This window comes from Mustela lutreola, chromosome 7 (genome assembly GCF_030435805.1).
Source record: "Mustela lutreola isolate mMusLut2 chromosome 7, mMusLut2.pri, whole genome shotgun sequence".
Lineage (NCBI taxonomy): Eukaryota > Metazoa > Chordata > Mammalia > Carnivora > Mustelidae > Mustela > Mustela lutreola.
The window spans coordinates 75,876,221-75,903,284 of record NC_081296.1 but is presented as its reverse complement, the minus strand read 5'-3'; the positions used below and the strand labels follow the sequence as shown (position 1 = coordinate 75,903,284).

Genomic DNA, 27,064 nt, shown 5'->3' with positions numbered 1-27,064 from the left:
TTTCTGGTTGTTTTTGTAGTTTTGTTCTGGTCCTTTATTGTGATTGATTTTCGGGGTGTGTTATGTTTGGCTTTTTCACTCTCCAAATTTTGTGTTCTTAAAGCAGGATGTCTGTTTCCTTCCTTAGGTTAGGGAAGTTTTTAGCTATTATCTCTTCAAATAGTCTTTCTTTTCCTAAAAATAAAATCTTTAAGAAAAAAAGAAATCTCTATATCCAACATGGTGTTTGAACCCCCATCCCTGAGATCAATGTTGCATGTTCTACTGACTGAGCCAGCCAGGTGCCCCTCCACCAATATGTTTTCTGTCCCCTTCTCTTCTTCTGGGATCCCTATAATGCAAAACTTCACTCGATGTTTTCCAAGACATACCTTAAACTATCCTCATTTTAAAGATTCTTTTGTTTAGCTTGCGTGCTTTCTATTACCTTGTCTTCAAGATTTTTGATATGTTCTTTTTCATCTGCTAATCTGCTGATTGCCTCTAGTATATTGCCTCTAGTATTCTTCAACTCTTTTAAGAGACTCATGCTCTACCGACTGAGCTAGCTGGGCACTGACAACTCTGTTTTGTGTGTGTGTATGTGTGTGTGTGTGTGTGTGTGTGCATGCATGTGTGTGTGAGCGTGTATGCGTGTGTGTTTAGTATTTTCTATTTCTTGAAGTTCTCATGAAGTTCTACACTTCTCTCCAGCCCACTGATCATCTTTACAACCATTATTTTTGGTTCTTTTTCATTTTGCTTAGCTCTGTTTCATTTGGTTCTTTTCCTGTGATTTTTGTCTTGTTCTTTCTTTTGGAGCATATTCCTCTGTCTCCCCTTCTCTTGACTTTCTGTATTTGCTTGTATGGCTTGGGTGGAATGGCTGTTCTCCTAATCTCGAAGGAATGGTCTTGTGTTTGTTATCTGGTATGTTGACTTTGTGTGCTTGGGACTTATGCTGGTTGGATCTGTGGATGGTGTGGGCCAAGGGTTCTGGGGCTCTTGGTGTAGTGGGATCCATGGCAGGACAGCTAAAGCTAAAGTGAGTGACTGTTTGGTCCCTGGTTTCTCTATACAGTGGGTGCCCTGACAGGACAGCTGAGGCTAAAGTGGGTGCAAGCCAGGGTATGCTGAGGCTCAATGCATAGAAGGCACCTTAGCAGGGTAGCTGAGGTTAAGGTGGGTGTTGTCCAGGGTGTCCCAGATCTCTCTACACAGATGGTGCCTTGAAGGGTGACAGGAACAGATGTACTGTGGGCCAAGAGGCCCTGGAGCTTCTGCACAGCAGGCACCCCAGCAGGACTGCTAAAGCTGACGGTGCAAGACAGGGATCCTGTGGCCCTCCATGCAGTGGGGCCCCCTTTCAGGCCAGGCAAAGCTGAAGCAGTCCTGGAGCAGTCTGTGCGGGTGGTGCCTGGCAGGGCAGCAGGAGCTGAGATGCTGTGAAGGATGGGAGGTCCTTGGGTCTCTACACGGGGGCACCCTTGGAAGACAGCTCAAACAAAAGTGAGTGCAAGCACAGGGGCCAGGGCTGTACACACGAAGAGCAGCTTGGCAGGGTAACTGAAGCTGGAGTGTAAGCCTAGGGTGTTTCAGGAGTCTCTGCTAGAGTCGAGATGGGGTACAGGCCCAGAAGGTGCCCTGGCAGGCCAGTATAGTTAGAATGGGCATGGGCCAATTTGTGGTCTCTGGGACCTCCCCACACAGTGTGTCCTGGCAGGACAGCTCTGAAGCGGAAGCAGTTGCAGGCTGGGTTGTCTTAGGGCTCTTCCCACCAGTGGGAAAGGTCAGCTGAATGAGGTTCAAGCTAAGGTTTCCGAGTGTTCTGTGCAGGGTGTGTCTTGGCTGAGTGACCGGAGCTGAGGCTGGTGTGGGCAGGAGCCTTCCAGGGTGCCTGGTGCTGTGGGCCCTGGCAGGGTGGCTGGGACAGAGACAGGAGCCGGGTGCTCCCGGGGCACTCCCTGCAGGTCTGGAGTAGACGTCCATCGGCAGGTTTCGCAGTGGTCTGCGTCCCAGGGGCCCTGATAAGCTGCCCGAAGCTGAAGTGGTGTGGGCCTGGAGTACCCCAGTGTGCTTTGCGCCTGGGTCACTTTGGCATAATGCTAGGGCTGTGGTAAGCACTGACCAGGGGGAGTCCCGGTATGTTCTGGCTGTGTCCCGGGTGGGACAGCTGGGGCTGGCTTGGGCTAGGCCAGGGGCAAAGTGGTTAGGGTGCCTGGACTAGGCACTGGTCTACGCTGTCAGGGTGGAAGGCAGCATAAATTGTGTCCAACAGGCCTCCCCCCCCTCCCCGAGAGTGTTCTAGCAGCTAGGACTCACTCTTGTATATGCTAGTTGCTCTCTTAAAAATGTTAGGTTTATTTTTTGTGCCCAAGGACAGAGGAATCTGTTCCCGGTCCCTCAGTATTCCTCTCCACAGACCCTTCATTCCTGGGCCCCCATTTCTCTTGTTGTTCCCTTTTGCTCTTCTCCTGTGGTGCAGAGGCTGTTAAGTTGGCCCTTGGGTCTTCAGGAGTTGCACTATAAATAGATGTAACTTGGTGTGTTCTGTGGAGAATGTGAAATCAGGGTCTTCCTACATCACCGTCTTGGATCAGATCTCCCCTGGCTGAATTTTTTTATGCTGGCCTTTTTTTTTTTAAAGATTTTATTTATTCATTTAACCAGAGAGATGCAGTGAGAGAGGGAACACAAGCAGGGGGAGTGGGAGAGGGAGAAGCAGGCTTCCAACTGAGCAGGGAGCCTGATGCGGGGCTCAATCCTGGGATCATGTACTGAGCTGAAGGCAGATGCTTAAGGATAGAGCTACCCAGGTGCCCCTTATGTTGGCTTTTAAGGGCAAGGACTCGGTTTCCGATTTCCTATTTCTGGCTCTCCTAGCATTAAGTCCCATTGATTATTTTGAAGCTCCCAAAGTAAATCCCCACTGGTTTTCAAAGCCAAATGTTAGGAACTCATTTTCCCAGGGCAGGTCCCCAGTGCTAAGGGTGCCCGGTGTGGGGTCTGATCCTCTCCCTTCTCTGTGCTCATGGTGTCCTCCTCTTCATGGTTAGTCCTGCCAGGGGTAGGCTGTCTTCATACCTCCTACCCTTTTTGATGTGTGGCCTTCCCTGTAGATAAACAGTGGAAGGTCTCTTCTTCCCATCTTCAGCTCATTTTCAGAGCTCGTGGCATAGATGGAGCGGGTATCTCATTGTGTCTGTGGGTCACGGTGAGCTTGGGATCCTCCCAATCCACCATCTTCTCTGACTCCATTTAATGTTGGCTTTATATACCCGGTTGCTCCTCTACTGGGTACATGGACATTGACAATTGTTAGGTCTTATTGATTTAATTTCTTATTAGGTAAAGTCCTTCCTTGTCTCTTATTATAGTCTTTGTTTCAAAATCTACTTTATCTGATACAGGTATTGCCACCCCAGCGTTTTTTGTTTCATTTACATGGACTCTCTTTCTCCATCCCTTCACTTTGTTTTTTTTTTTTTTTTAATTTTTAAGTAATCTCTACAGCCAACACGGGGCTCAAACCTAGCCCCGACACCAAGTCACACACCACCCTGACTGAGCCAGCCAGGGCCTCATTCTGTGTCTTCAGGTCTGAGGAGAGACTCTCCATGGGCCGCATAGAGACGGGGCTTGTTTTTCGCGCACTCAGTCCTGCTGTCCTTTGTCTAGCTCGTACAGTGCACTTACATTTGAAGCGCCGGTAGATGGGTACTTATTGCTAGTTTGTTCGTTGCTGGTTGTTTTTGTAGTTCCTCTCTTGGACTCCTTTATTTTTTGTGTATTGTAAGTTTTTGGTCTGTGGTTAGCACAAGGTTCCTGTGTAACATCCTGCAACAGTATTAAGTTTGATGGTTAAGTTTGAACACATTCTAAAAGCACATTTTACTCCCTCCTCCAAGTTTTATGCAATATCCATGTCCTATTTTACATCCTTTTTTATATTCCTTGAGTAACTTATGTAGAAATAATTTATACTACTTTGTGTTTTAATCTTTATACTAGCTTAATAAGTGATCCATTACCTTTCCTGTGTGTGCTTTTTTACCTGTGAAAACTTTTCCTTTCATGATTTTCTTCTAGTTTATGGCCTTTTCTTTTTCACTTAAATTTAAAGTCTCTAACCTTGCTTGTAAGGCCAGTTTAGTGGGGATGAACTCCTTTCACCTTTGTTTGGAGAAATTCTCTCTCTCAGGAACTTGCCTGGCATCTTCGTGCAGAGGCCACGCTCAGCTTCGGTCACGCGCCGGTGTTTAGTATGCACTCTCCCGGGCACCCAGCTCCCGTCCAGTTCTGAGTGATGACCTTGCTGGGTAGAGTACCCTTCACTGCAGGTTTTTTCCTTTCAGCACTTTGAGGAGATCAGGACAATCCCTTCTGGCCTGTAAAGTTTCTGCAGAAATGTGTACTATCCTTTTTTTTTGGGTAGTTTTCAAGATTTTTCTTTGCTTTTGTTGTTCTGCAGTATTATTTTTATTTACCCTTAGTGTTCCTCGTATTTCCCAAATTTGAAGATTTATGACTTTTATTAATGGTTTCCAATCATTATTTTAATATGGTCTTGCTCCTGTAATACAGTTTTACTACTAGGCATACACGGAATCTTCTTATTCAATTTTCCATCACTACTGCGTTCAGGGTAATTTCCTTAGCTTCATTTTTATAGTTTATTCACGGTCTCTCCAGTTCTATGTACTATTTAATTTCTATACCAACTTTTTTTTATACTGAATTTTGAAGTATTTTTCATTTCTGGAAGTTCTCCAGCTTTTTGTTAGCTTCCTTAAGTGTCTATCACTTTATTATTATTATTTTTTTAAAGATTTCATTCATTTATTTGACAGAGAGTGAGCAAAAGCAGGGAGAGCTACCGGCAGAGGGTAAGGGAGAAGCAGGCTCCCCGCTGAGCAGGGAGGCCGATGCGGGTCTCAATCCCAGGCTCATGACCTGAGCCAAAGGCAGATTAACCAACTGAGCCACCCAGGTGCCCCTGTCTATCACTTTAAACATGCTTTTTTGGTAGTCTGTTTGGTAAATCCATTATGTAGTCCTAGGGAGGGGGAGTTAATCATGCTCTTTATTGCCTTCTGACTCTTACTCACAGAGGGCTGTTTCCATGTGTGTTCTGGAATTCTGAACCGTGAGTGGAACATCACTGTGGTTTTCCTATGTGTGGATCTCGTACAGCCTGAATTAAAGCACACCTATCTGGAAATAGAATGTAATTCTCTCTTCTTTTGCCACATGCCACTCAAATAATTTTCAAAATAACGCCCAAAATAAATTCACAGGCTTCTGAGGCCATTGCAGGTAGCATAATTTTGAATCTCAAGTAAGTCTGTGCCCACAAATTCTAGGAATGACTGACTCTCTGCACCAAGAGCATAAGCTAAGACAAGTACAGTTTATCCTTTACTGAGGGTGAGTGTCCGTAAGAATCCTGGCTATGCATGTGGCTCTCAGTCCAACGCCCCCGCTTGCAGAAACCTAAGACTTCACCTCCTGTGCATGTGTAACCTTTGAAACGCAGGCACCCTGCGTTCTAGAGACTAGGAATGGTCTTTACACCCAGGCAGTCATGGCATCAACCAAATATTTGGCTCTTTTATTTCCTGTTGTCGGCCCCTGGGGATTACTCTCACCATAAACTCTTTCAATACCAGTCATGGATTTCAAAGGGTGTTTACCAAGTTTATCCAACTTCCCTTAGTTTTGTAACTAAGGCTTTCACACTGTCTTCTGTAACTGCTGGAAATTCAAGTGTAGAAAGATGTTGTATCTTCGTTTGTCAAAAAATTTTTTGACATTAAGTTATCCAAACTGAATGTAACATCCAGCTGTGATCAGTTTGATCCGTTCCAAAAAATACTTTGTCTTCTGGACACTACATATCCACCAGATGTTTTTTTCTCAAATTATATCACACACTCATGGGCACCATTTTATACATAAGGAAGCTGAAGCATATCAGCTTAAGGTCACAGGGCAAGGACCAGGACTAGAGCTTGGATCTTTTTTTTTTTTAAAGATTTTTTTTTAAGGTTTTATTTCTCCGAGGGAGGGAGAGAGAACAAGCAGGGGGCAGCTGCTGCAAGGAGAGGGAGAAGCAGGCAGACGCTTAACCACCAGAGCCGCCCCGGCATCCCAGAAGATGGATCTTTATAGTCCGTTCTGACTGTAAAGTCAGGTCTAATACTATATAGTGACCTTAAGGAAATTACTTAAACTTTCTGAGCTTTAACCCACTGAGCCACCCAGGTGCCCCGAGCTTGGATCTTTTAAGTGTCAGCTTTGGGATATTTCTGTAACCTGTAATGTGGGGAAATTAAAGCCACTCTCTCCTGCCTCTCTGCCTACTTGTGATCTCTCCCTCGGAGAAATAAAACCTTAAAAAAAAATCCATCTTTTCCCCTCTATACCAGGGGTCAGTAAACTTACTCTGTAAAAGGCCAGATAGTAAATATTTTAGGCTTCATGGGCCACATGGTCTCTCTCACAACTACACAGCTTTACTATTGTAGTGTGAAAGCAGCCACTGAGAAACACAAAATGAATGAGGATGGCTGTGTTCCCATAAAACTTTATTTACTGAAATTTGAGTTTTATATAATTTTCATGTCACAAAATATTTTTTCAAACAAAAATTTTTTCAACAAACTATGAAATGCATTCTTAACTCGGGCCACGTGACAACAGGCCACATTTGGCCCATGGGCAACTGGTCTGTTACCCCTGCTCTTCACCCTCCACCTTCTGTGAAGTGGGGCTCTGTGGTGTCTGTTTCACACATTCCTTTACGGGGTGAATGACATGGGGAAGGGAATGGAACAGGTTCTTCTTCGGACGTTCCATGACGGGGGTGGGGGGGTGTTGCTGCCCAAGTTCCTCGTTGTTTAACTGTCTTTTTTCATGTTTCTCCTTAGCCTATCTTCAAAATTAAACTGTAAGCTCACTTAGGAAAGAGCTCGCTCTTCTTATTTTACAATTTCCTTTAGTCTTTAACAGTCTATGTATAGTAGGTGCTCAGTATTCAATGATAAATATTCGATGCTGCCAAACACTATTGTATTTCATTCACAGACTCTTTACATAGTCAATGGGCCCAATTTATAAGCAGTTCAATGAATGAAAAGTAACATAGCAGTCAGGCCATATGTAGGATTTAACAATATCACCACTACCTTTTAATTTAGTGTAAGGGACAATTATGAAGAATATTTTTGGCCCTACTGTTTTGTTTCAGTAGAGTTATTTGCATGTGAATATTAAGTCTGACATTACTTCTTCCCCTAGAACCACTTCGGTGACCTGGATGGTGGCCATTATACTGCTTTCTGCAAGAACTCAGTGACCCAGGCCTGGTATAGCTTTGATGACACACGAGTCAGTGAGATTCCAGATACTTCAGTTCAAACTGCTACAGCCTATCTCCTGTTCTACAGCTGCCAGCCCTTTTCTATACCTATAACAAAATGCAAAAGCTAGGAAAAAGGGTATTTCCTGGAAACTGCAAAACAAGCGATCAGAAACTGGTACTTAAGTTTTGCTTTGTCATTAAACTCTTGCAACTTACTTGCATCACTGGCATTTTTAAGTCTTTCTGGTATATTATGTGCCCTTTTACATAATAAAGCTCTACGACAGACAGGTCTGGGCTTACTGAAAGAGGCAGCATGAAAATGATGAAATGCTACTCAATGGGGGCCTTCAAAGCACTGCAAATTATGTATAGATTTCAGGTTTCAGAATTCAATGTTTATTAAGGTGAAATTTTTTATCAGAGTATCTCAATTATATATATCCAACAAATTACTTTCCAAAGAGACTTCGTGGCGCTAAACCAAAGTAAGTTCAAGTGGCTCTGTGACCTTAAGAAATTAATCAGACAACTTAGTCAAGAACTCTAATCAGTCTCTTAGATCAACTGCAGAACATGAAAGGCTGCCAACCTCACAATTCAAAACCCATCCTTTCATCCTTTCCCGGACAGTCCACCAATAGTGACATCTTTCAGAAGCACCTTTTACAATCTTATTTTTATATGGAGAGTTTTTATTTCATCTATAGCAACTGAGTCCATGAGGTAAATCATAAATTCTCTTTGAATACATCATTTTGTAAAGATGTGGTTCTTAATGTAGTTCACTTTGCAGTCGTGCCTGACTCCTTTCTATTTTAACTCTGACTTCCAACTCTGAGAATCCCAAGTGCTATATGCAGTTTTGGATCAAGTTGAAGGCAGAGTAAAGTCAGGTCCTAATGCAACAGTATAAGTGAACTAAATATTCAGTCAATATAGTAGGATCAAGTGTGTGTGTGTGTGTGTGTGAGTGTCTAAAATGGTTTGCTAATATAAAATTAAAGACAGAACACTTACAGGGTTTTAAATTATTTTTCTCATTAAGATTTTAATGTAGGTGTAAATGAAAATTCTCATTTTAAAAAATTAAAGAAAAGTTTCCATTTATTTTTTTAGAATAAAGATTTAGTGCACAAATACAGCCCAAAGCCAACAAAAAAATAGCTTTGCCCTGTCATTTCCCTAAGAAAGCACTGCAGTTACTCAGAATAGGCCAAAAGAAAAACAAACGATCCTCTGAGTTCTAGGCTTCACAAAAAAACCACATATTATATTATGTACATTGATTTGATGTGCAAGTGTGCAATAAATATATACACATACATTCTTATCTGCTTTACATCATTCTAGAGTATTCACAGATCAAGCTGGGATTTAGAAATGTGAAAAGGCCATAACAGTGAAAAGGAAAATAAAGATATAATGGTTTTTAGAATAGAATGCTATAGAATAATAATGCTTAGCTAGTTAAGTACTTTAACTTTGGAGCAAACTATAAAGGTTTTGAAATAAATGGTACCTGTAAGGAGTGCTTACTGTGATACTTGTTAAATATTATTAGTTAGTTTTTCGATAATAGCACTGACCTAAAATATATGGTGATAGTAACACAGCCCTCACTGTCCTAGAATTCCTCTATAGGGCCAGCTACAGCTATCCAGTATCTTTGTAAGTATGTCAAGAGTGGTGTTGCGCAGCTTCTTAAAAGACAACTAGCTTAAACCTACTTCTCTTTATGTGGCTACATCAGTTGCTCGTGGTCCCAATGAAGTATAAAAGAGGATATAAGCTGCCGAAGACTTCACCGAAGAAACCGAGATATCGGAAACTTCGTGATCATCGAATTTAAACCACCGCTGTCTTGCTGCATTTTTACAATAGGCGGTGTAGTGACCTCCATCCAGCCCACCGTAGTGATTCTGTGCCAAAAGAGGTTGAAAATCAGTTTGAGTTATTCAGAATATGTTGATAATTTCAATTTAAAGCTTTGTTCTTAAAAAAAGCTTTGTTCTTTTTCTATGAAGTAAGGAACCACTTGTACCTCTTCTTTGTAAGCAAAATATGAAAATATTAAGTTCGACAAGATACTTACTGAGACAGAAAACAAATTATATTTCTTCAAATTGTTCTTTGGACCAATAACATACTGTGACAAGTCAAGATTTTCTAATGGGAAGTCCACAGAGGTCTGTAGTTTTTGTTTCCACCTGCCATCATAGGAAAAACTGCAGAGCAAAACATGACAGCAATTATACCAACAGACCAAAAATCTCAGAAGGACTCTTAATTCATTAACATTCTAGATTTTTAGCCAGGACCATAAACCATTTCAAACACGTTCGGAATTTCAGTAGTGGAAAGACCTGTAAAGACGTGTGGCTTCATTTCTACTTTACAAACGAGAACACTGAGGCATACAGATATGAAATAAGTCAAACAGCTAAGGGGAGTAAAGACAGAGTCCTACTCCTACCTTGGTCCCTAAGCCTTTGGGTCTACAAAGGCAACAAGCTATGATGTCCCAAGTTTATAATGCCAGTCACTACACAAATACAAAAGAGAGACTGAAGAGAGCAACTCTCATTTAAGATGGTACTACTGGGCACACTGGAGCTGGAAACTGCAAACACGCAGAATACACAGGACTCCCCACCTCCTCCTCAAAAGTTGGTGTGACACTGCTTTGTTTTACAAAAGACTTGGATTAGAACCTGTTTTTGCTAACCAAAAGAAATCTAAAGAGGCTTGCTGCCTTTAAGAAAAAAGGTGAAAAGCTCAGCAGCATGTGTTTTGCAATAAGCTGGTGGGGGCAGCAGGTGCCCTGCCAAGCAGCGAGAGTGGCCCCACAAGCTCCTGCCCAGAATATTCGGCATCATGCCGCAGCTCTGAACTGTTGGCATCTGTGTTGTATCTTGACTTACTCTGTGCATCTGTTTGCAAGATATGTCCTACGAAAAGCCCAAGAGAAGGTTATTTTTGGGGTCTGGAAATGTTCAAAGACTTTCCATATAAATTAATGGTTAACTGCTTCTTTGCTTTTTGCCATTTTGGCTTACGAAAGATTTCACAGGAATACGCTTTCGGCATAGCAGGGGCAAACTGTAATGGCATTCCACTGTCCTGACATACTCAAAACGCCAAAATACTGGTATGTTATAATATTACATATAATAATATATATTATAATATTAATAATGAGTTAATTTTCAAACTGAATTCTGAACCATTTATATTTTTAGATATTCTGCAAAGAATATGCATCATTAAAAATTTTAAGAAAACAAACGTATAATCATTTAAAGAATGTTTCTCTATACCTCTACAATCCTCAAGAGAAAAACTGATGTAACAAGCTTTTGTTAGAAAATTTACATGAGGAATTTGAACACATCAATGCTGAAATGGTATCTGCCAAAGAATCTTCAGTAATACAAAATGAAACAAATAATAATAGAAATGCTTTCTTTGAAACAAATTACAGCTCTCGATAAAAAGATGAAACTTAACAGTTTTTGAAAATAATGACTCGTAGTTATCACTCCATGGATAGACTATATATAAAGACAAAAAAATAAATCAAAAGACTGAGACATGTTTTATAACTCTCTGCTCTTCATCCTTCTAGTACAGGGTCAGGTTTTTCTCACAGGCTGGAAAAATCTGGACAAAAAGGTCTGCACCCAACAACGGCATCTTTAACATCTTTAAGACTACATTTTAAAAAATCCTGTATTTAAAGGGCACCTAGGTTAAGTGCCTGACTCTTCATTTCAACTCAGGGTCATGAGGTTGAGCCCCACCTTGGCTCCATGCTGATGGGGGAGTCTAAGACTCTCAAGCTTCTCAAGACTTTTCCTCTGCAGGTGCATGCTCACTCTAAAATAAATCTTTGAAACAGTCTGTATTTCATTTTCAGCACATGATTAAATCTTTTTTAGTTTAGTGTTTGATAAATTTTATTGGCTATTTTTATTTGATTTATAAATGTAAAATTCCACATTTGAAATACAGTAATTTCAATTACTAAAAATTGAAATAAAAAAAACTGAAATTACATGAAAGAGTTATGTTAACATTTTGCACTGTTATTGCAAACACTAAGGAACAAGAGTCTCCTAATTTCTGCCTTATTTCCCTAACGAGATAATTTTCCTTTCTAATGCATCCTCAGCAGGCAGTACAACAAAATTACTTGAAGGATTTAGAATTCCTTCATCTAATATTATAGAAAAATTTATTTCCTTTACCGTTTCAGATGCACTAAAAGCACAGGTGGCAGTTTCCAGATTTCTATCTTTTTTAAAGAATCCCGTCGAGTTCTGCAATGACTGCAGTAAAACCGATTGTTATCTGTGAGCTTCTCTTCTTTGGAAAATAATCTAAGGCAATCCTGGAGGCAAAAACAAGTAGTAGTTACTCATTAATTCATTTCTTCACTGTATCACTCGGCATCTACTCAAGAAATTACTCTGCGGGCAGGACGGATCCAAGAGTGAACAAAGTAAACAGTCCCCTCATAAAGGTTAGGACCTAGTGGGGAACCCCGAGGGAAGAGCCGAAAGTAAGGAGAGTGCAGTGCGTAGTGAGTGCTGCCTGTGGTGAGGGAAGCAGTCCTGGGTATCTGCCCTCTACCTGATGCCTCAGGAAGTATGGCTGGATTCTTCTCGACATTCTCGAGAAAGCAAACACAAACGTACCAACAAGCTAGCTAAATTACGCTAGTGTGAGGAAAAGAGCTATTTATTTGATCTCCAGATAGAACAAATTCTTATAAAAGTGAGCCTAAATTAGATCAATATACAATTTTCAAACTTCTTCAAAGTGTAAAGTTTCTGAAAGTATTTAATAGGAAAATACCTTTTAAAAAGGAGAACTTTAAAAAAAAAATCTTTGGGACGCCTGGGTGGCTCAGTTGGTTAAGCAGCTGCCTTCGGCTCAGGTCATGATCCTAGCGTCCTGGGATCGAGTCCCACATCGGGCTCCTTGCTCGGCAGGGAGCCTGCTTCTCCCTCTGCCTCTGCCTGCCATTCTGTCTGCCTGTACTTGCTCTCTGCCCCCCTCTCTCTCTGATAAATAAATAAAATCTTTAAAAAAAAAAAAAAATAAAAAAAAAAAAATAAAAAAAAATCTTTAAGTTTTTCTAATCAGACATAATTAAATTTTTTTTTTTTTAAAGATTTTATTTATTTATTTGACAGAGATCACGAGTAGGCAGAGAGGCAGGCAGAGAGAGAGAGAGGAGGAAGCAGGCTCCCTGCTGAGCAGAGAGCCCGATGCGGGACTCGATCCCAGGACCCTGAGATCATGACCTGAGCTGAAGGCAGCGGCTTAACCCACTGAGCCACCCAGGCACCCCTAAAATTTTTTACCCATAAAATGTTTATGTAAAAAGTAAAGAGCAGAAATTGCTGAATAAAGTATATGTTTGTATGCATATAAAGAGCATTTATTCAACAATCATTTCCCCTCAAGCTTACCTGTAATGTACATTTACTTGTAGAAGCTAAGGGTAGAGACAAATACATGAAGGCCTCAAATGTCCTAGACTTTTTGTGACAGGTGAGGCACTGTACCGTGGATTTAAACTGGCCCTGAAAAAGTGCAACAATAATAGATTCATTGAGCTGCTTGTGTTTCTGCCAAGCATGCTCTGCAGCTTTAAAGTCATCAAGATGATCATTATTTTCTTCTTTATGTCTCTTCCGATTATCAGCCTGGAAATAAGATTAATATTAAAATTTATATTACTATCTCAAAGTCAACATTTAAATACAAAATTGAAAGACTATATGGCATATACTTTGCAGATTTAAATACTTCTGCCTCCTTTCATGAAGAAGTTCTAATCTCATTAAGTACTACAAAAAATTCTAGCTAAAACCCCTCCCTGTAGCCCTACTTTATCAGTAGGGTATGACTTATTTTAATTTATTAAATATTGTACATATTTATTTGAGTGTGTGTGAAAGAGAGGGAGAGAGAATGTGAAGCAGACTCTGCACTGAGCACAGAGCCCATTGTGGGGCTCGATCCCACAACCATGAAATCATGACCTGAGTCGAAACCAAGAGTCGAATGCTTAACCAGCTAAGTCATTCAGGCGCCTCACAGGACTTATTTTATAAAACAAATTAAGAAAATTTATTTTATTAAGGAATAGGGATTAAGGAGTGCACTTGTCATGTTGAGCACTGGGTCATGTATGGAAGTGCTGAATCACTATACTGTATACCTGAAACTAATATTAACTGGAATTAAAATAAAAAATTTAAATAAAAATGTATTTTATTTTTTTTTATGTTGAAAATTTTACTTTTGAAGAGATGATATCCTAGATAGAATTTCTGTTGTCCTAAGGTCATGGATGAATACACACACATACTTTATATATATTCATATATACATGTACACAAAATATTTATTTACATGTACATGTATGAGCGTATATATCTATATAGATATGTGTGCATATATATATGTTCAGTGGTAATAGTGATCCCAAAGGTATTTGAGAGATATATGCCTCAGTAACTTTTCATGTGAGTCCTCTGGTTATATGAGGTAATTCTTATTTTAAGAAAGAAGGATAAAAATATCAAATACAAAAAATATAGAAAAATACAATAATAAAGACATTCAGGTGGTCTACAGCTAATCTTTTATAAAATTTGTGTTTATGATTTACTTTCACATACATGTGGTCACAGTTATCTCCTTTTTAATATTTTTAATTTCTCACAATACAGCCTACCATTTTAATAAGCAAATGTAAATTATATATTTCTTTTAAAATATTAGACCTATCAGATATATTTGTTTTATAGTTCCCTGCCTTAGTACAAAGTTGCAAGATTTGAATAAACTAGCACTGAACAATTCCCAACTACAATTTTGAATTGCTATAAAAATTAGTGTTGAGCAACCCTAAAGAGTCTTTACAACTTAGAAAAATCAGATTTCTTACTTTATTTAGATCTTCATGGAGACCATCCATCAGGAACAGAAGCAGTTCTTGTGAATCTTGCTGGCTATATCCTGCAAACTGGTCATTGATCTTCCCAATGGTGATTTTAAAGTCTTTTGGACTGATATACCTGTACTGTCCGGTCCACAGGGCTTTCATAATTATGCCAAATTCTTCAGCCACTTCACCTTTATGCCCCAACAAATTTGACCTTTGCAAATAAAGTTAAAAAAATAAATTAAAAAAAAAGTTTTTTTTGTTTTTTTTTAAGTTAAGGTACAGTGGGTTCCTGAGGTCAATATTAAATTCTTCACATACTGTAACCTAACCCTATTTATTTATTCAGAGGTTTATTACCAAATACTCATCTGAATCTTACTTTGATTATACCCTGCCACAACTTGCTGCTTTTGGGCTGTGAACCCTGCCCTATCTCTTCCTCCTCCTCAAAAGACTTCAGTTTATGACGGAGGTTCTGCCTTTGTGCACTGCTCCTCTCTTGTCTGTCCTTTACCAATCAGAGGAGGCTTTTCTCACATTTTTCTTAAGAATAAAGATGTTTTTTCCCCTTTCCTAATTTAACTTCTCTGAAGCTGGTTAGTAAGGAAGTGTTACTTAGATCACCCTTTTAATACTACATTGCAACAAGTAGGAAATTTCTTTACCTGTTAATATCATCCTGGTAACAGTTTCGGTTGAAATAATCAGCCAAATGTGGAGCATTACATAGGCACTGCAGTATCGAGTTCATATAACAAGTATTTCCTAAATTACGAAGTCCAGTGAGAGCTGGTCCAGATCCTCCAAAAACAGGATTGAGGTTCCGAATCTGAGAAGCAGAAAGCCTTGTGATCTCAGCTTTAGGATAGCATGTTGGCCTGAGGAAAGAATGTACATTATGTCTTCAATTGCACTGCATCTAAAATTAAGGTTCATACTACAAATGGTAGCCAACAAGTCATAAGGTACTAGGTTTTACAACACATTTATTATCTAGGTAACACTGGTATATTCTGTGATCTTCCCAAGAAACAAGTACCTTTAACCTCTTATGTGCGTCAATGGTTCTTACACCCTGAGACAGATTTCCCTGGCTTCTCATGAACAGGTAGCGTCTTCTGGTAGAGAGGGCTCTTTCGAATTCCTTTAAATAATCCTAGGAAGTTTAGCATTACCGAATGTTGAACTCAACCAGAATGCCAAACAAAGACTAAAAAGTTACTGTAGAATAGCTATCAAGAGACAGGGATTATTTGGGTACCATTATCTGAAACATAAACGTGTGCTGACAATGTGGTAGCCACTGGCCACAGAGAGCTATTTAAATTTAAAGTGAAATTAAAAATTCAGCTCCTCAGTTACACCTGCTATAATTCTAAACAACCACTACCATACTGAACAACGCTGGACTAGAGAATGTCTTGAAGACTTTTGTTATGTAGTGTATTGGACTTATATGCAGAGTTTCTAGAACTGCTACAGCATTAAGAAAAATCTTATTTTTTTATTACTGATTTTAAGCATACTTTCAATCCTGAAATATTAAGAACAGATTAAACCATGTTTCAATCGGCTTTTCTTTACATGTGTTTTATGCTTAAGCTTCATGCTTTACATGAATGCTCAAGTATGCATGCATGTACTCCTCTGTTGCATACATATAAAAATACATAAATACTGCATGTGTGATTGTTTTCAAAAACTTAAAATCCTCAAGTTAACAAACTTTAATGAGAATGATGATTCATGGGCGCCTGCGTGGCTCAGTGGGTTAAAGCCTCTGCCTTCAGCTCAGGTCATGATCCCAGGGTTCTGGGATCAAGTCCCCCATCTGGCTCTCTGCTCAGTGGGGAGCCTGCTTCCTCCTCTCTCTGTCTGGTTCTCTGCCTACTTGTGATCTCTGTCATATAAATAAATAAAAATCTTTAAAAAATAAAAGAATGATGATTCAATAAAGAATTAAATCTTACCATTTTTTTAAAAAAAGACTTTATTTAATTGACAGAGACCACAAGAGAGGCAACACAAGCAGGGGAAGTGGCAGAAGGAAAGCAGGCTTCCCACTGAGCAAGGAGCCCAAAGATGTGCGGGGCTCCATCCCAGACCCTGGGATAATGAAGGCAAATGCTTAACGACTGAGCCACCCAGGAACCCCTCTTACCAGTTTTAATAGTGAGTCCTAATATAAACCCATTTATTTGTACTTCCATCTATCCATTTCCCCTAAAAGTAAGCATTAGAAGTGATAGGCAGATTTGACAATTATAGTCTCATAATGCTATCAAATCATAAGCCAGGAGCATTGGAGAGATCACACCAGGAATACATCTAAATGAGATGTTGGTTTGGGAAAATTAATTGAACCTACCGATCAATCACTCACTACTTGTGAATCACTACTTGTGAACAGCAGAAATGCAATGAAGAAAAAGGGAACAGAGTAAGGATGAGCAGCTGACACACACAATACCTGTTATTCAAATACTATTTAAGTTTGCTTCCACAGTACAGGTGAAGTTAAAAAAAAAAGTTTGGAATTTGAGAGCTGCAACAAGACAAACTCAAAAATTCCTCTTTAGAGGAATTTAGGGACCGGGAGATTTATGAAAAACTTCTAGGTAGTCTATACCATGCTGCCTTAAAATATAATAATGTATTTTCTTTTATATCCACAATAATACTTACTATGATAATCTTCCCTGATATATTTAGGTTAGCATTTGAGATAAAAACCAAGGAATGTAATCCTCTCATTTTTCCCCTCTATGCTAAATAACAATAGCTGCTATAGCCATCCTCAGAAATTTCTGACTCCCTGCTATTAATAAACTGGTATGTTTAGAGAAGAAGTTTTCAATATAGCAGATTATTCTAGTTCTAAGAGTTAGGACAAACTTACTTGTTTTCCCGATTAACTGCTGGAGTTACTGTTGGCTTCCTCTTCTCTTCCTCTTGAATGGCCTGGGTTATGTCTGGGGAGGAGTAGGAGCGCTTCAGTTTGGACGGTTCCCTGTCCCGCTCAGCAGGAATCTGTGGCTTGGCTTTATGAGTTGGAGGGGTGGAAGGAGGTGCAGATGAAGGAGCCATTTCCGGCGGATACATATGAACAGTGTTGGTGGGTGAATGATAATAACGAAAAGTTCCAGTGATTGGGTCAAGAAACTTAAATGGAAAAGAGAGAAAAACAAAAAACAGGTCAAAGAACAATGATCATTACAAACAAAAAAAGTCACTCAAAAGTACTCCAATGCTAAACTTACATTTGGATTAAAATAATTTGATAAAATGGTAATAATTACTTCTATAATAGAACTTCCAAAGAACTTTAGGTATTAAATAAACTGTTTCTAAATGACAAATGCCAGATCTGCTCTCATATATTGTAGCCAGCAGCTCAGATTGGATATACTGAGAAATATAAACATGCTGTAATTAGGGAAATGAGCTATATCTTCCATCATGAAGAAACAGAACTGACTCTGCATTAGAGAGGATATAGAATAAACAACAAAAAAAGCTTTTTAAATAAGAACACATGACCATGTTATTTATTTATGTGCTAATTTTTAGTTTTACCTTGGCCCAGCCTGAAGGCAGTCCTGGTACGATCCTTCCCATTTCTTCACTTCGTGCTCTTGTCAAAGGCTCTCGAGCCTAGTTTAAAAAAAGATAAATAAATTTAAAAAATAGTAAATTGTCCCATATACAAACTTAAGCTACCTTAAGTTGTAACATTTAAGCCTTGTGTTGGCTGCCCTTAATATTTTTTTTTTTTAAATTTTAAAAGATTTTATTTATTTACTAGACAGAGATCACAAGTAGGCAGAGAGGCAGGCTCCCCGCTGAGCAGAGAGCCCAACCTGGGGCTTGATCCCAAGACCCTGCGATCATGACTTGAGCCAAAGGCAGCGGCTTTAACCCACTGAGCCACCCAGGCGCCCCCCCCCTTAATATTTTTAAAATCAAGTTTAAAAATGAGGAACTAACTACATGTGGTTTCAAATTCCAAATATTGCTCGCAAAAGGAAGAGAAATGTGTGTATGCACAAGCCCATAATGATGGTGGTTTTTAAAGTTTCCTTAAAAAAACACAAACACAAAGACAATTTCACTGCTAGCTATCAACCCAAAAGAAATGAAAACATATATCCAAACAAAGATTTGTATGCAAATGTTCACAGCAGCATTATTTATAAAAACCCAAAAGCAGCAGAAGCAATCCAAATATCCATTAACTGGTGAATGAATAAAATGTGAGATATCCACATAAGGGAATACTATTCATCAAATACAAAGTAATAAACTGTACACATTATAACTGGATGAATCTCAAAAAATTATACTAGCTAAAGACAAATGCAAAAGACACCACACACACACACACACACACAATTTAAATGATACGCCCAGAAGTCACCTATCTATGGAGACAGAGTAGATCATGGTTGTCTGTGGCTTTAGGACAAAAGGAATTTCAAATGTTCTAAACCCGGGTTAATACTTGTTTTGTAATTTAAACTGCAATCACTGAACTGTAAACTAAAAATGGGTGGATTTTATGGTATGCAAGTTATACCTCAATAAAACTCAAATAAAAACAAAGGCAAAAATATATAAGACCTAAGTATTTTTAAAATTGTGATGAACACATAGAACAAAATTTGTCATCTTAACCATTTTTAAGTGTATAGGTTAGAGGTATTAAGCATCATTTGCAGTGCTGTGCAACCAATTTCAAGAACTCTCTTCGTCTTGCAAAATGGAAACTCTGCACCCAATTAAACAACTCTGCACTTCCTCCATCCACCTGGCAACCACCGTATATAAATGGAATCATACAGTATTTGTCTATTTGTGACTGGCTAATTTCACTTGCAAAATGTCCTGAAGATTCATCTATGTTGTAGCATGTGTCAGAATTTCCTTCATTTATAAAAGGCTGAATAATACACCACTGTACGTAAATAACACATTTATTTATATATTCATCTGTGGACAGATATTTGGGATGCTTCCATCTTTGGCTATCAGGCTATTGTGAATAATACTTCTATGAACACAGGTGTGTAAATATTTCTTCCAGACCCTGCTTTCAATTCTTTTGGGTATATACCTAGAAGTAGAATTGGTGGATCACGTAGTGAGGTCTAGGTATTTTCTAATTTCTTAAAATGAGAATACACTATTGTACTTTAAACAGGAAGATAAACATCTACTCCTCTTAGCATATAAATGGCTCAATCATGTAAAAAAACAAACAAAAACACAGTTACGGAAGATAAATCTGCTTTTCCTCAGAAAGCAGACCTTAAGATGGAGGATGACAACATGGTAAAGACAACCACATGGTTATAACCCATAGGTTCCCCGCACTCAACAAACTACCACTTACTTTATTTCTTTCAGTGTCTTCTGTATTCTCTCTAAAAGTTCCAGTTTTCAGAATTCCACTTTCTGGTTGCCCTTTAATCTTAGCAGGCTGTAAAATTATTAAAATTTCAGAAGTGAAAGAAAACTCAAACTATCCTCCATGATAGACTTGCTGGTCAATCACTAGCTAATACAAATAAATCCATCAGAGTGAAAATATAATAGGAGGAAAAAAAAAGAGATCTCTGAGTTTATTTAGTTTTATTGTCAAAGTAGATATTTTTAATTAAAGGTGATAGACCCCATGTGGGATTTCCCAACACTAAAGATAAAGGAGAAAATAAACTGATGAATCAATGCGGTGGGAGAGGGAAGTGTGCAAGTCGCAGTGGATAGGGAAGCACTGACTCATGATACACGGCCAAGTGTGTTGCTGGTCATCAGTGTATATTCACCATGACCTCCTTTGAACACTGTCCTTTTTTTTTTTTTTTTTAAAGATTCTATTTATTTATTTGACAGAGATGACAAGTAGGCAGAGAGGCAGGCAGAGAGAGAGGAGGAAGCAGGCTCCCCGCTGAGCAGAGACCCTAACGTAGGACTCGATCCCAAGACTCCAGGGATCATGACCCAAGCTGAAGGCAGACGCCCAACTGACTGAGCCACCCAGGTGCCCCTTGAACACTGTCCTTTTATTTTAATCTCACATGATTTGGTTGCTTTCAAAGTGGTCATGTTCTCCCAAAATGAACATATTGAAGAGAATGAATAGATTATGGGATACTCATACAGAACAATGTTCAAAAGCACAAAATCCATTTTATATCCTCTTGGAATCTATCATAGTTTCCTTTAAAAATTCACTTGAACTTTACAGTTTATTTAAAAAATAACTACAGTAAAATAAAAACTTCTAAGTATTTGTGACAATTTTAATAAAATTTATTCCAAAATAAATTACGTATTTTGCTTACTTTTAAAAGAGCACGCAATATGTAATATATATGTATATAATAACTTTTTTCAATGTGTTATATATTATAGGAAACATCAAAGACTAATGTGATTATCTCAAGGTTAGATTTGTAGAGCTATTTAGATTTGTATTTGGCACCTGTATTGCTTCTCGGCCTTTTGGCTAAGATCAAGTGTGGCACCTATACTAAAAGGCCCCAGAAACATGAATGCTTTAAGTTCTTAGGACGGTGTGCCTCCAAGTGAAGCAAGATAGAGAAGAAGTGGCTTTGGAATCTTATTGCACATGGGCTCCTAGGCAGAATACTTAACCTCCAAGCTTCAATTTTATTTCCAAACTGAATACCTCATGGACTTATTAGAAGGATAAGATAATGTAGGAAAAACACTTGGTGTATAATAGCTACTCAATGAATAATACTTAAACTGTAACAGCTCAACAATTCTGAGTCTCCCATGAATAAAGTGAGACAGCATTTTAGTACATGGGCTTCATTTCTCTAACTTTAGGTGTTTAGAAGGCTTCTGTATGATACTGATACACACACACACACACAAACACACACACTTTTTTTTTTGCTTTTTTTGGCGAGTGAGCATGCATGATGTGAGTGGGGTAGGCGAAGGGCTGAGGGATAGGGAGTGAGAGAATCTTATGCAGGCTCCATGCCCAGCACAGAGCCTAATGTGGGACCCAATCTCACGACCCTGAGATCATGATGTGCACAATGCCACTCAGGTGCCCAGAGAGCTTTATTTTTGATAGTTAAGGTTACTAGGTATGTGTCCCTGGATAAGTACGCCATTAATATGAATTCTTAATTCTGGTCTGTGCCTGAACTGCTGCTTCAGAAGTTATAAAGATTGACATTCTGTAAAGACAGTATTTTTGCCTTCTATCTGAAGTCATTTTTACACTACCAAAAATGTATTTCCATTTATGTGTACATAAAAAGGGCTATAACTGTTCCTGTTATTATAAAAACATATTTGTTGTTCAAAAGGGAAAAGCACCGTTAATTGTATAATACAGGGGGAAAAAAAGCACATATGATACCATTAGGTTAGAGAAGAGTAACAATGAAAAATGTTCCCCCAAATTATGGGAGTCAATCTTGGGGAGTAGCCAGGGGCAAAAAAAGGCAACACTAATGGGATTACTGCCAGTATTATTGACTAGATGAAGCAACAAACAAAATGCCATAGACATGACCACAAAAAATCACTATACACAATGAGAAATGTTGAGGCATTTAGATGTCACTCATGTTGGACATATTCTAAGCAGATACAAGCTCTATCATATACACATTTGACACCTAACTCCTTCACTCTGAGAGGGAGGTTATATTTACATTTTTTTCTAGATAAAAAATTTTTTTCTAGATAAAAATTTTCTGGATTAAAAAAATTCCATAAAAATGAAGAATGCAGCAAGTTATCTCAATTGCTAAAAAAATACTGCATTTGGGGCGCCTGGGTGGCTCAGTGGGTTAAGCCGCTGCCTTCGGCTCAGGTCATGATCCCAGGGTCCTGGGATCGAGCCCCGCATCGGGCTCTCTGCTCAGCCGGGAGCCTTCTTCCTTCTCTCTCTCTCTGCCTGCCTCTCTGCCTGCTTGTGATCTCTCTCTGTCAAATAAATAAATAAAATCTTAAAAAAAAACAAACAAACTGCATTTCACAGACATAAAAGCAATCCCATTCCCAGTCAATCAAAGGAGAGTGGGTGAACTACAAATGTAGATGGATTAGGACAAATCTATCACCCACTAGAAAATCACTTAAAAGGTCCGCCCTATTTATGGAATGCCCCTGGTGTCATCTTTTTATCTAACAATTTATTTCACTTACTTGGCAGTTTGTACTGTTTGTTTCTGCTTACCTTGACTGAATTTGAATCTCCTGCCACCGAAGCATGGGGCACATCTCCCACCGCCTTTTGCTGCAGTTCTGGGGTGGGACACCTTTTGTCCCTATCTTCTGCAGACTTCTTGGCATCGGTAGTTTCATGTTCACTTTTACTTTGTCTTTTTACTCCTGTTATTTCTCTGCCCCTCTTTGCTGAAGTTTCTTTATCTTCTTTCTTGGCCTCACTTTCTCTCTTTTCCATTTCTTCTTTTGCTTTCTGTTGCTTTTCTGTGATTTCATTTTCTTCAGCTTCTTGTTTCTTTCTGGCTTTTTGTTCTTGTTCTTCTCTCCTCAGTTTCTCTTTTTGTTCTTCTTGCTGCCTTTCTCGGAGTTCTTTTTCTTGTCTGTTTTTCTCCATTAGAAGAGCAGTTTCTGCATGAATACGAGCTTTTTCTTCATCTGTTAACATGGCAGTTGGAGGGGGAAATACTGGCTTTGTGGAACGATCAGGAACAACTTTCCCATCCTTAGGAGACTGTTGCTCATGATCTTTATTTTCAGATTTTATTCTATGATCTTCAGGCAATCTGACTGCTGGTTTTTTAGTACGATCAAACTAGATCAACAAAAACAGAGCAAAACATTCTTTTGTCAAGATCCAGGAATGTAATCTCAGTTCTTAAAATCACCTTGTTGTAAAAGAACCATCACTTTATGGAGACAACACGTGCCAGAGGATCTATTTGTGTCTGTCAAGATTTCTCATAAGGCGCTTGGCACTTACTACCTCTTGATTCCATACTTTCACTATACCATGATATGTTATGTACTTGGAAGAGTTCATCTAAAACATAAAACCTAGACCTGGCCATACCTAAATTTAAGTTCCATTTCCACATATCCAAATGCTTACTCAGTATCTCTATGACAGTGTCTCACGTATATACCACAAACCTAACATGGCCAAAATTGATTACACAATATTCTCCCTACAAACATGGTCCTTATCTCACGGATGTAACCACAATCCAAATAGCAGCACACACCAGAAAGCTGAGTTTCATGTGTCCTCCCCCTGACCTAGTGCAGTCTGATGATTTTCTTCCTCTATCTGTCCCTTTCCCCTAGCACCAACCAAGTCCATGCCAAAATCCTCCCTACACTGTTTCTAACTAGTTGCCCCATCTCTTTTCTTGCTTCCCTTCTCTTTCCACACTGTAGCCAGAATAATCATTTTAAAACAAATATGACTATGTTCCTCCTATATATAGAACCCTACATTTTTTAAAAAAAGATTTTATTTTTTTAAAAGATTTTATTTATTTATTTGACAGAGAGAGAGAGAGATCACAAGTAGGCAGAGAGGCAGGCAGAGAGAGAGAGAGGGAGAAGCAGGCTCCCCGCTGAGAGAGAGCCTGAAGTGGGGCTTGATCCCAGGACCCTGGGATCATGACCTGAGCTGAAGGCAGAGGCTTTAACCCACTGAGCCATGGCACCCCTAAAGATTTTATTTATTTGACAAAGAGTGGGAGAGAGAGTGAGAGAAGGAGAAAGAGCACATGTGGGGGAGCAGCAAAGGGAGAGAGAGAAGCAGACTCCCTACTGAACAGGGAGCCTGATGCACAGCTTGATCCCAGGACTCTGGGATCATGATCTGAGTCCAAGGCAGACGCTTAACCAACTGAGCCACCCAGGCACCTGTAAAACCCTGTTTTAAATAGCTACTCACTGTACTCAGATGACATCTAAAGTCTGTGTGGCCCTATGTGGCCTCATCTTCCCACCTCTACCTATCCTCTACCTAACTCTCTATCTTATCTCAGACTAATCTACACACCAGCGCACCCCCGTCCCTGCCTTTTTAATTCCAAAGATGCCAAGCTCCTTCCCAACTCAGGCCTTTATACCAGCTGTTCATCTAGAATACACCTACTACGACTTTAGGTTGTGGCTTAAGTATCTTTCCCTTAGGAAAGACTTCCTAAATCCCCAAAGTCTCCTGATACATGCTCTCCTAATATCCTATTTTTCCCCTCATATTTTTATTGGGATCCTTGATTAAATAACTATAATTACTTGTTTAAAAATCTTTCTTCCGTCCTAGACTATAAACTCCAGGAGGGTAAAGACTGTGCTTGAGACATAGTAAATAAATATGTTGCCAAAGGATTGGGTAAAATATTCCACAACACCTTTCATAACAGGTAAGCTACTAAATTAATAAGTTAAATGTTCATTCCCTTAATTTAATAGGATACTAACCCTACAGAATTGTTAGAAATGACCCAAACATCTTTTTTTTTCTTTTCTTTCTTTCCTACCTTCCTTCCTTTTTTTTTTTTTAAACAAATTGAGGGTTTTATTTACATAATAGGACAAGAAAAGTATATAAAAGACTCTTTGTCAAGTGGGTAAAGGCAAAGTTCTAAAATTTATTTTGCAGTAGGGTGTGGAACTGGACATTAAAAAAAAAAAAAAAAAGAAAGAAAGAAAGAAAAACTAAAGACAGAGAAAAAGGCAAAAAGGTAACCTGCAACATGGATGTCCTGTCAGGGGGAGAATGAGCACTCAGTGACAGCTGGGACAAGTTTCACCTGTACACAGAAATGGGACAATTCCTGTAAGGTTCCAACTAATGAAATTTCTAGGTTAATTTTTAATCAGACTATTCGAATTTCAGGGCCAAATGTGCTTGGCCTGGTATGTCTACATTCTGGGGCTGGGACAGGGAAGTTCTTTGCCAGACAGGCCTCAGCGGCTCTGGTCCCTTTCTGTGTCACACTTCCATTCCCCCACGGGAACTCAATAGTCTTCTCTGGGGTATGTCAGCATCACTGAGCCACTGGGGAGGGACATCCTCCAAGCCTACCACAGGTTGCTTCCTCCCATCACCCATGGGCCACAAAGGTCTGGCTCTCCCATTAAACTATGTTTGACTTTTTCTTCCACTTACATCTCTTCCCCGAGTCTCAGCATGACTGGGCAAGCTGTAGTTACCTTACATGTGTGAAAATGTGCCATTATCAACTTTCATCATTTGAGTTAAAACAAGACTGTTTTCTCTTTTCCTCACAAATATTAATGATGCAGAACTGGATCCAAGTTCATCTTCAACATGAGCCTCCAGAATGTCTAGCTACAACTTTCTCCTACACTGGTTCCTTTTTCTGTACATTTGTCTTTCTTCCCCATCCACCTTCTCCACATGCTGGTGCCACCTGGTTGGCTTGAGCGGTGAAGCATGAGCACTGAGGCCTTCTTTGCAAGGCCTGGGAAACTTAGGGAAACATGCAGGTATTGCTACCAACCCTACAGATTGATCAGCAACAACTATTTGGACTTCTGGATATTCTGGAAACAGAACTGTGGCCCATCACAGAGGCTGGTGGAGGGGTATGTTAAAAGGAGTCTCTTCTTTCTTTCACCTCCCTGGCCAATGGTCCAATGGCAGTCTCAGGGTTGTCCTGGTGGAACATCCAGCTCAGGACCCATGCGGCGCTGCTCTCTGAATCCAGGTGAGATGTAGACAAACTTGGTAGCATCAAAGAGGAAAGGATGCTACAAAGGCAGTCAGTGAGAGCTCATGGGCTTCAGAGGGATTTAAAGCACCTGTAGCCACCCATCATCCCTTGTCCCTGCACAGAACTGAAATCCAGCCCAACTAAGATTCCCCAGGGCTCATAAACCAGACCTGGCTGTCCTACTTCCACTCCTCCTGTTCACCGTCTTTCTTGTTTTGACTTCCAGCACACCTGTCTCCTACTTACTGGTTCCTTCCCCAAATCACACACTTTCCTTGCAGGCGTAGCGTCTCCCTCTCTCCCAAGACAAAGGGCCTTTGGTGGCTTGGTGTAGAGGTGATGAACAGTCAGGAGTAGGTGATGATGGCCAGCAGTTGAGGTGTACAGCTCCAAACACAGAGCCAGACTGGGCTGGCTGAGTATGACAGGAGCACTTGCTCAAGCGACCTCTTCAACCCAGCGTGCATCTGACCTCCCTCCTTCCTTCACCGCTACTGCACATGTGTGTCATGGGGCAGGGGGATGGGAATCACAAGTTTTATCTGCTTTAAGCAGTCATGCCCGTCATCAAGTTTTCAAAGCATCACACCTTCAAAGAGATTTTCCTTCCTTCCTTCTTCTCAAGACCATAATTAAACTCCAGGTGACAAAGGGGTAGAGGCAGGAGCTGGGGTGCATGACTGACAGACAGCTCCTTTGCTGCCCCCAGAACAGAAGCAGCCAAGGGCTGTAGTGCCGTGTCAGGGTGACCTTTCCAGAACATAACAGATCATCTTAGCCCAGGTCAAAATTCCCTTTCTCCCTTATAATCACCACTCCGCCACCCACCCAGAGTGCTCCCCTATGTCAAGTGTCTGCCTCCATGCCAGCCCTTGTGGGTTAGCACACTAGAATACCAAACCTAAGGTGGGCCTAATTCTCTGTGGGACTGTCCATCAGAGCCACCTGTGTGCTAGTCATGAAAAGCTCAGAGGATGGGCAGGGATATTTCGTTCCTAACATTCATCCAATTCACTGAAGACACCTTGTTTTCCTCCAAGG

At 39.9% G+C, this 27,064-nt stretch overlaps 2 protein-coding genes across 4 annotated transcripts in view; one reads left to right on the top strand and one right to left on the bottom strand.

Annotated features, from left to right (window-relative positions):
• USP50 (ubiquitin specific peptidase 50) overlaps positions 1–7,557 on the top strand; it is a 35,248-nt gene extending 27,691 nt beyond the window's left edge. For both annotated transcript variants that reach the window (XM_059181531.1, XM_059181530.1), the window contains exon 7: positions 7,279–7,557. In XM_059181531.1, coding sequence (XP_059037514.1) covers positions 7,279–7,470 — 192 coding nt within the window. In that variant the 3' untranslated portion in view covers positions 7,471–7,557. The remainder of the gene's footprint in view (positions 1–7,278) is intronic.
• Positions 7,558–8,366: 809 nt separating this feature from the next.
• USP8 (ubiquitin specific peptidase 8) overlaps positions 8,367–27,064 on the bottom strand; it is a 73,747-nt gene continuing 55,049 nt past the window's right edge. Inside the window, exons 11-20 of one of the 2 annotated variants that reach the window (XM_059181528.1) lie at positions 22,537–23,118; positions 19,702–19,788; positions 17,886–17,963; positions 17,209–17,471; positions 14,975–15,187; positions 14,310–14,520; positions 12,823–13,059; positions 11,593–11,735; positions 9,438–9,570; positions 8,367–9,264 (exon numbers count right to left, since the gene is read on the bottom strand). In XM_059181528.1, coding sequence (XP_059037511.1) covers positions 9,079–9,264; positions 9,438–9,570; positions 11,593–11,735; positions 12,823–13,059; positions 14,310–14,520; positions 14,975–15,187; positions 17,209–17,471; positions 17,886–17,963; positions 19,702–19,788; positions 22,537–23,118 — 2,133 coding nt within the window. In that variant the 3' untranslated portion in view covers positions 8,367–9,078. The remainder of the gene's footprint in view (positions 9,265–9,437; positions 9,571–11,592; positions 11,736–12,822; positions 13,060–14,309; positions 14,521–14,974; positions 15,188–17,208; positions 17,472–17,885; positions 17,964–19,701; positions 19,789–22,536; positions 23,119–27,064) is intronic. The other variant, XM_059181529.1, reaches the window with a different exon arrangement.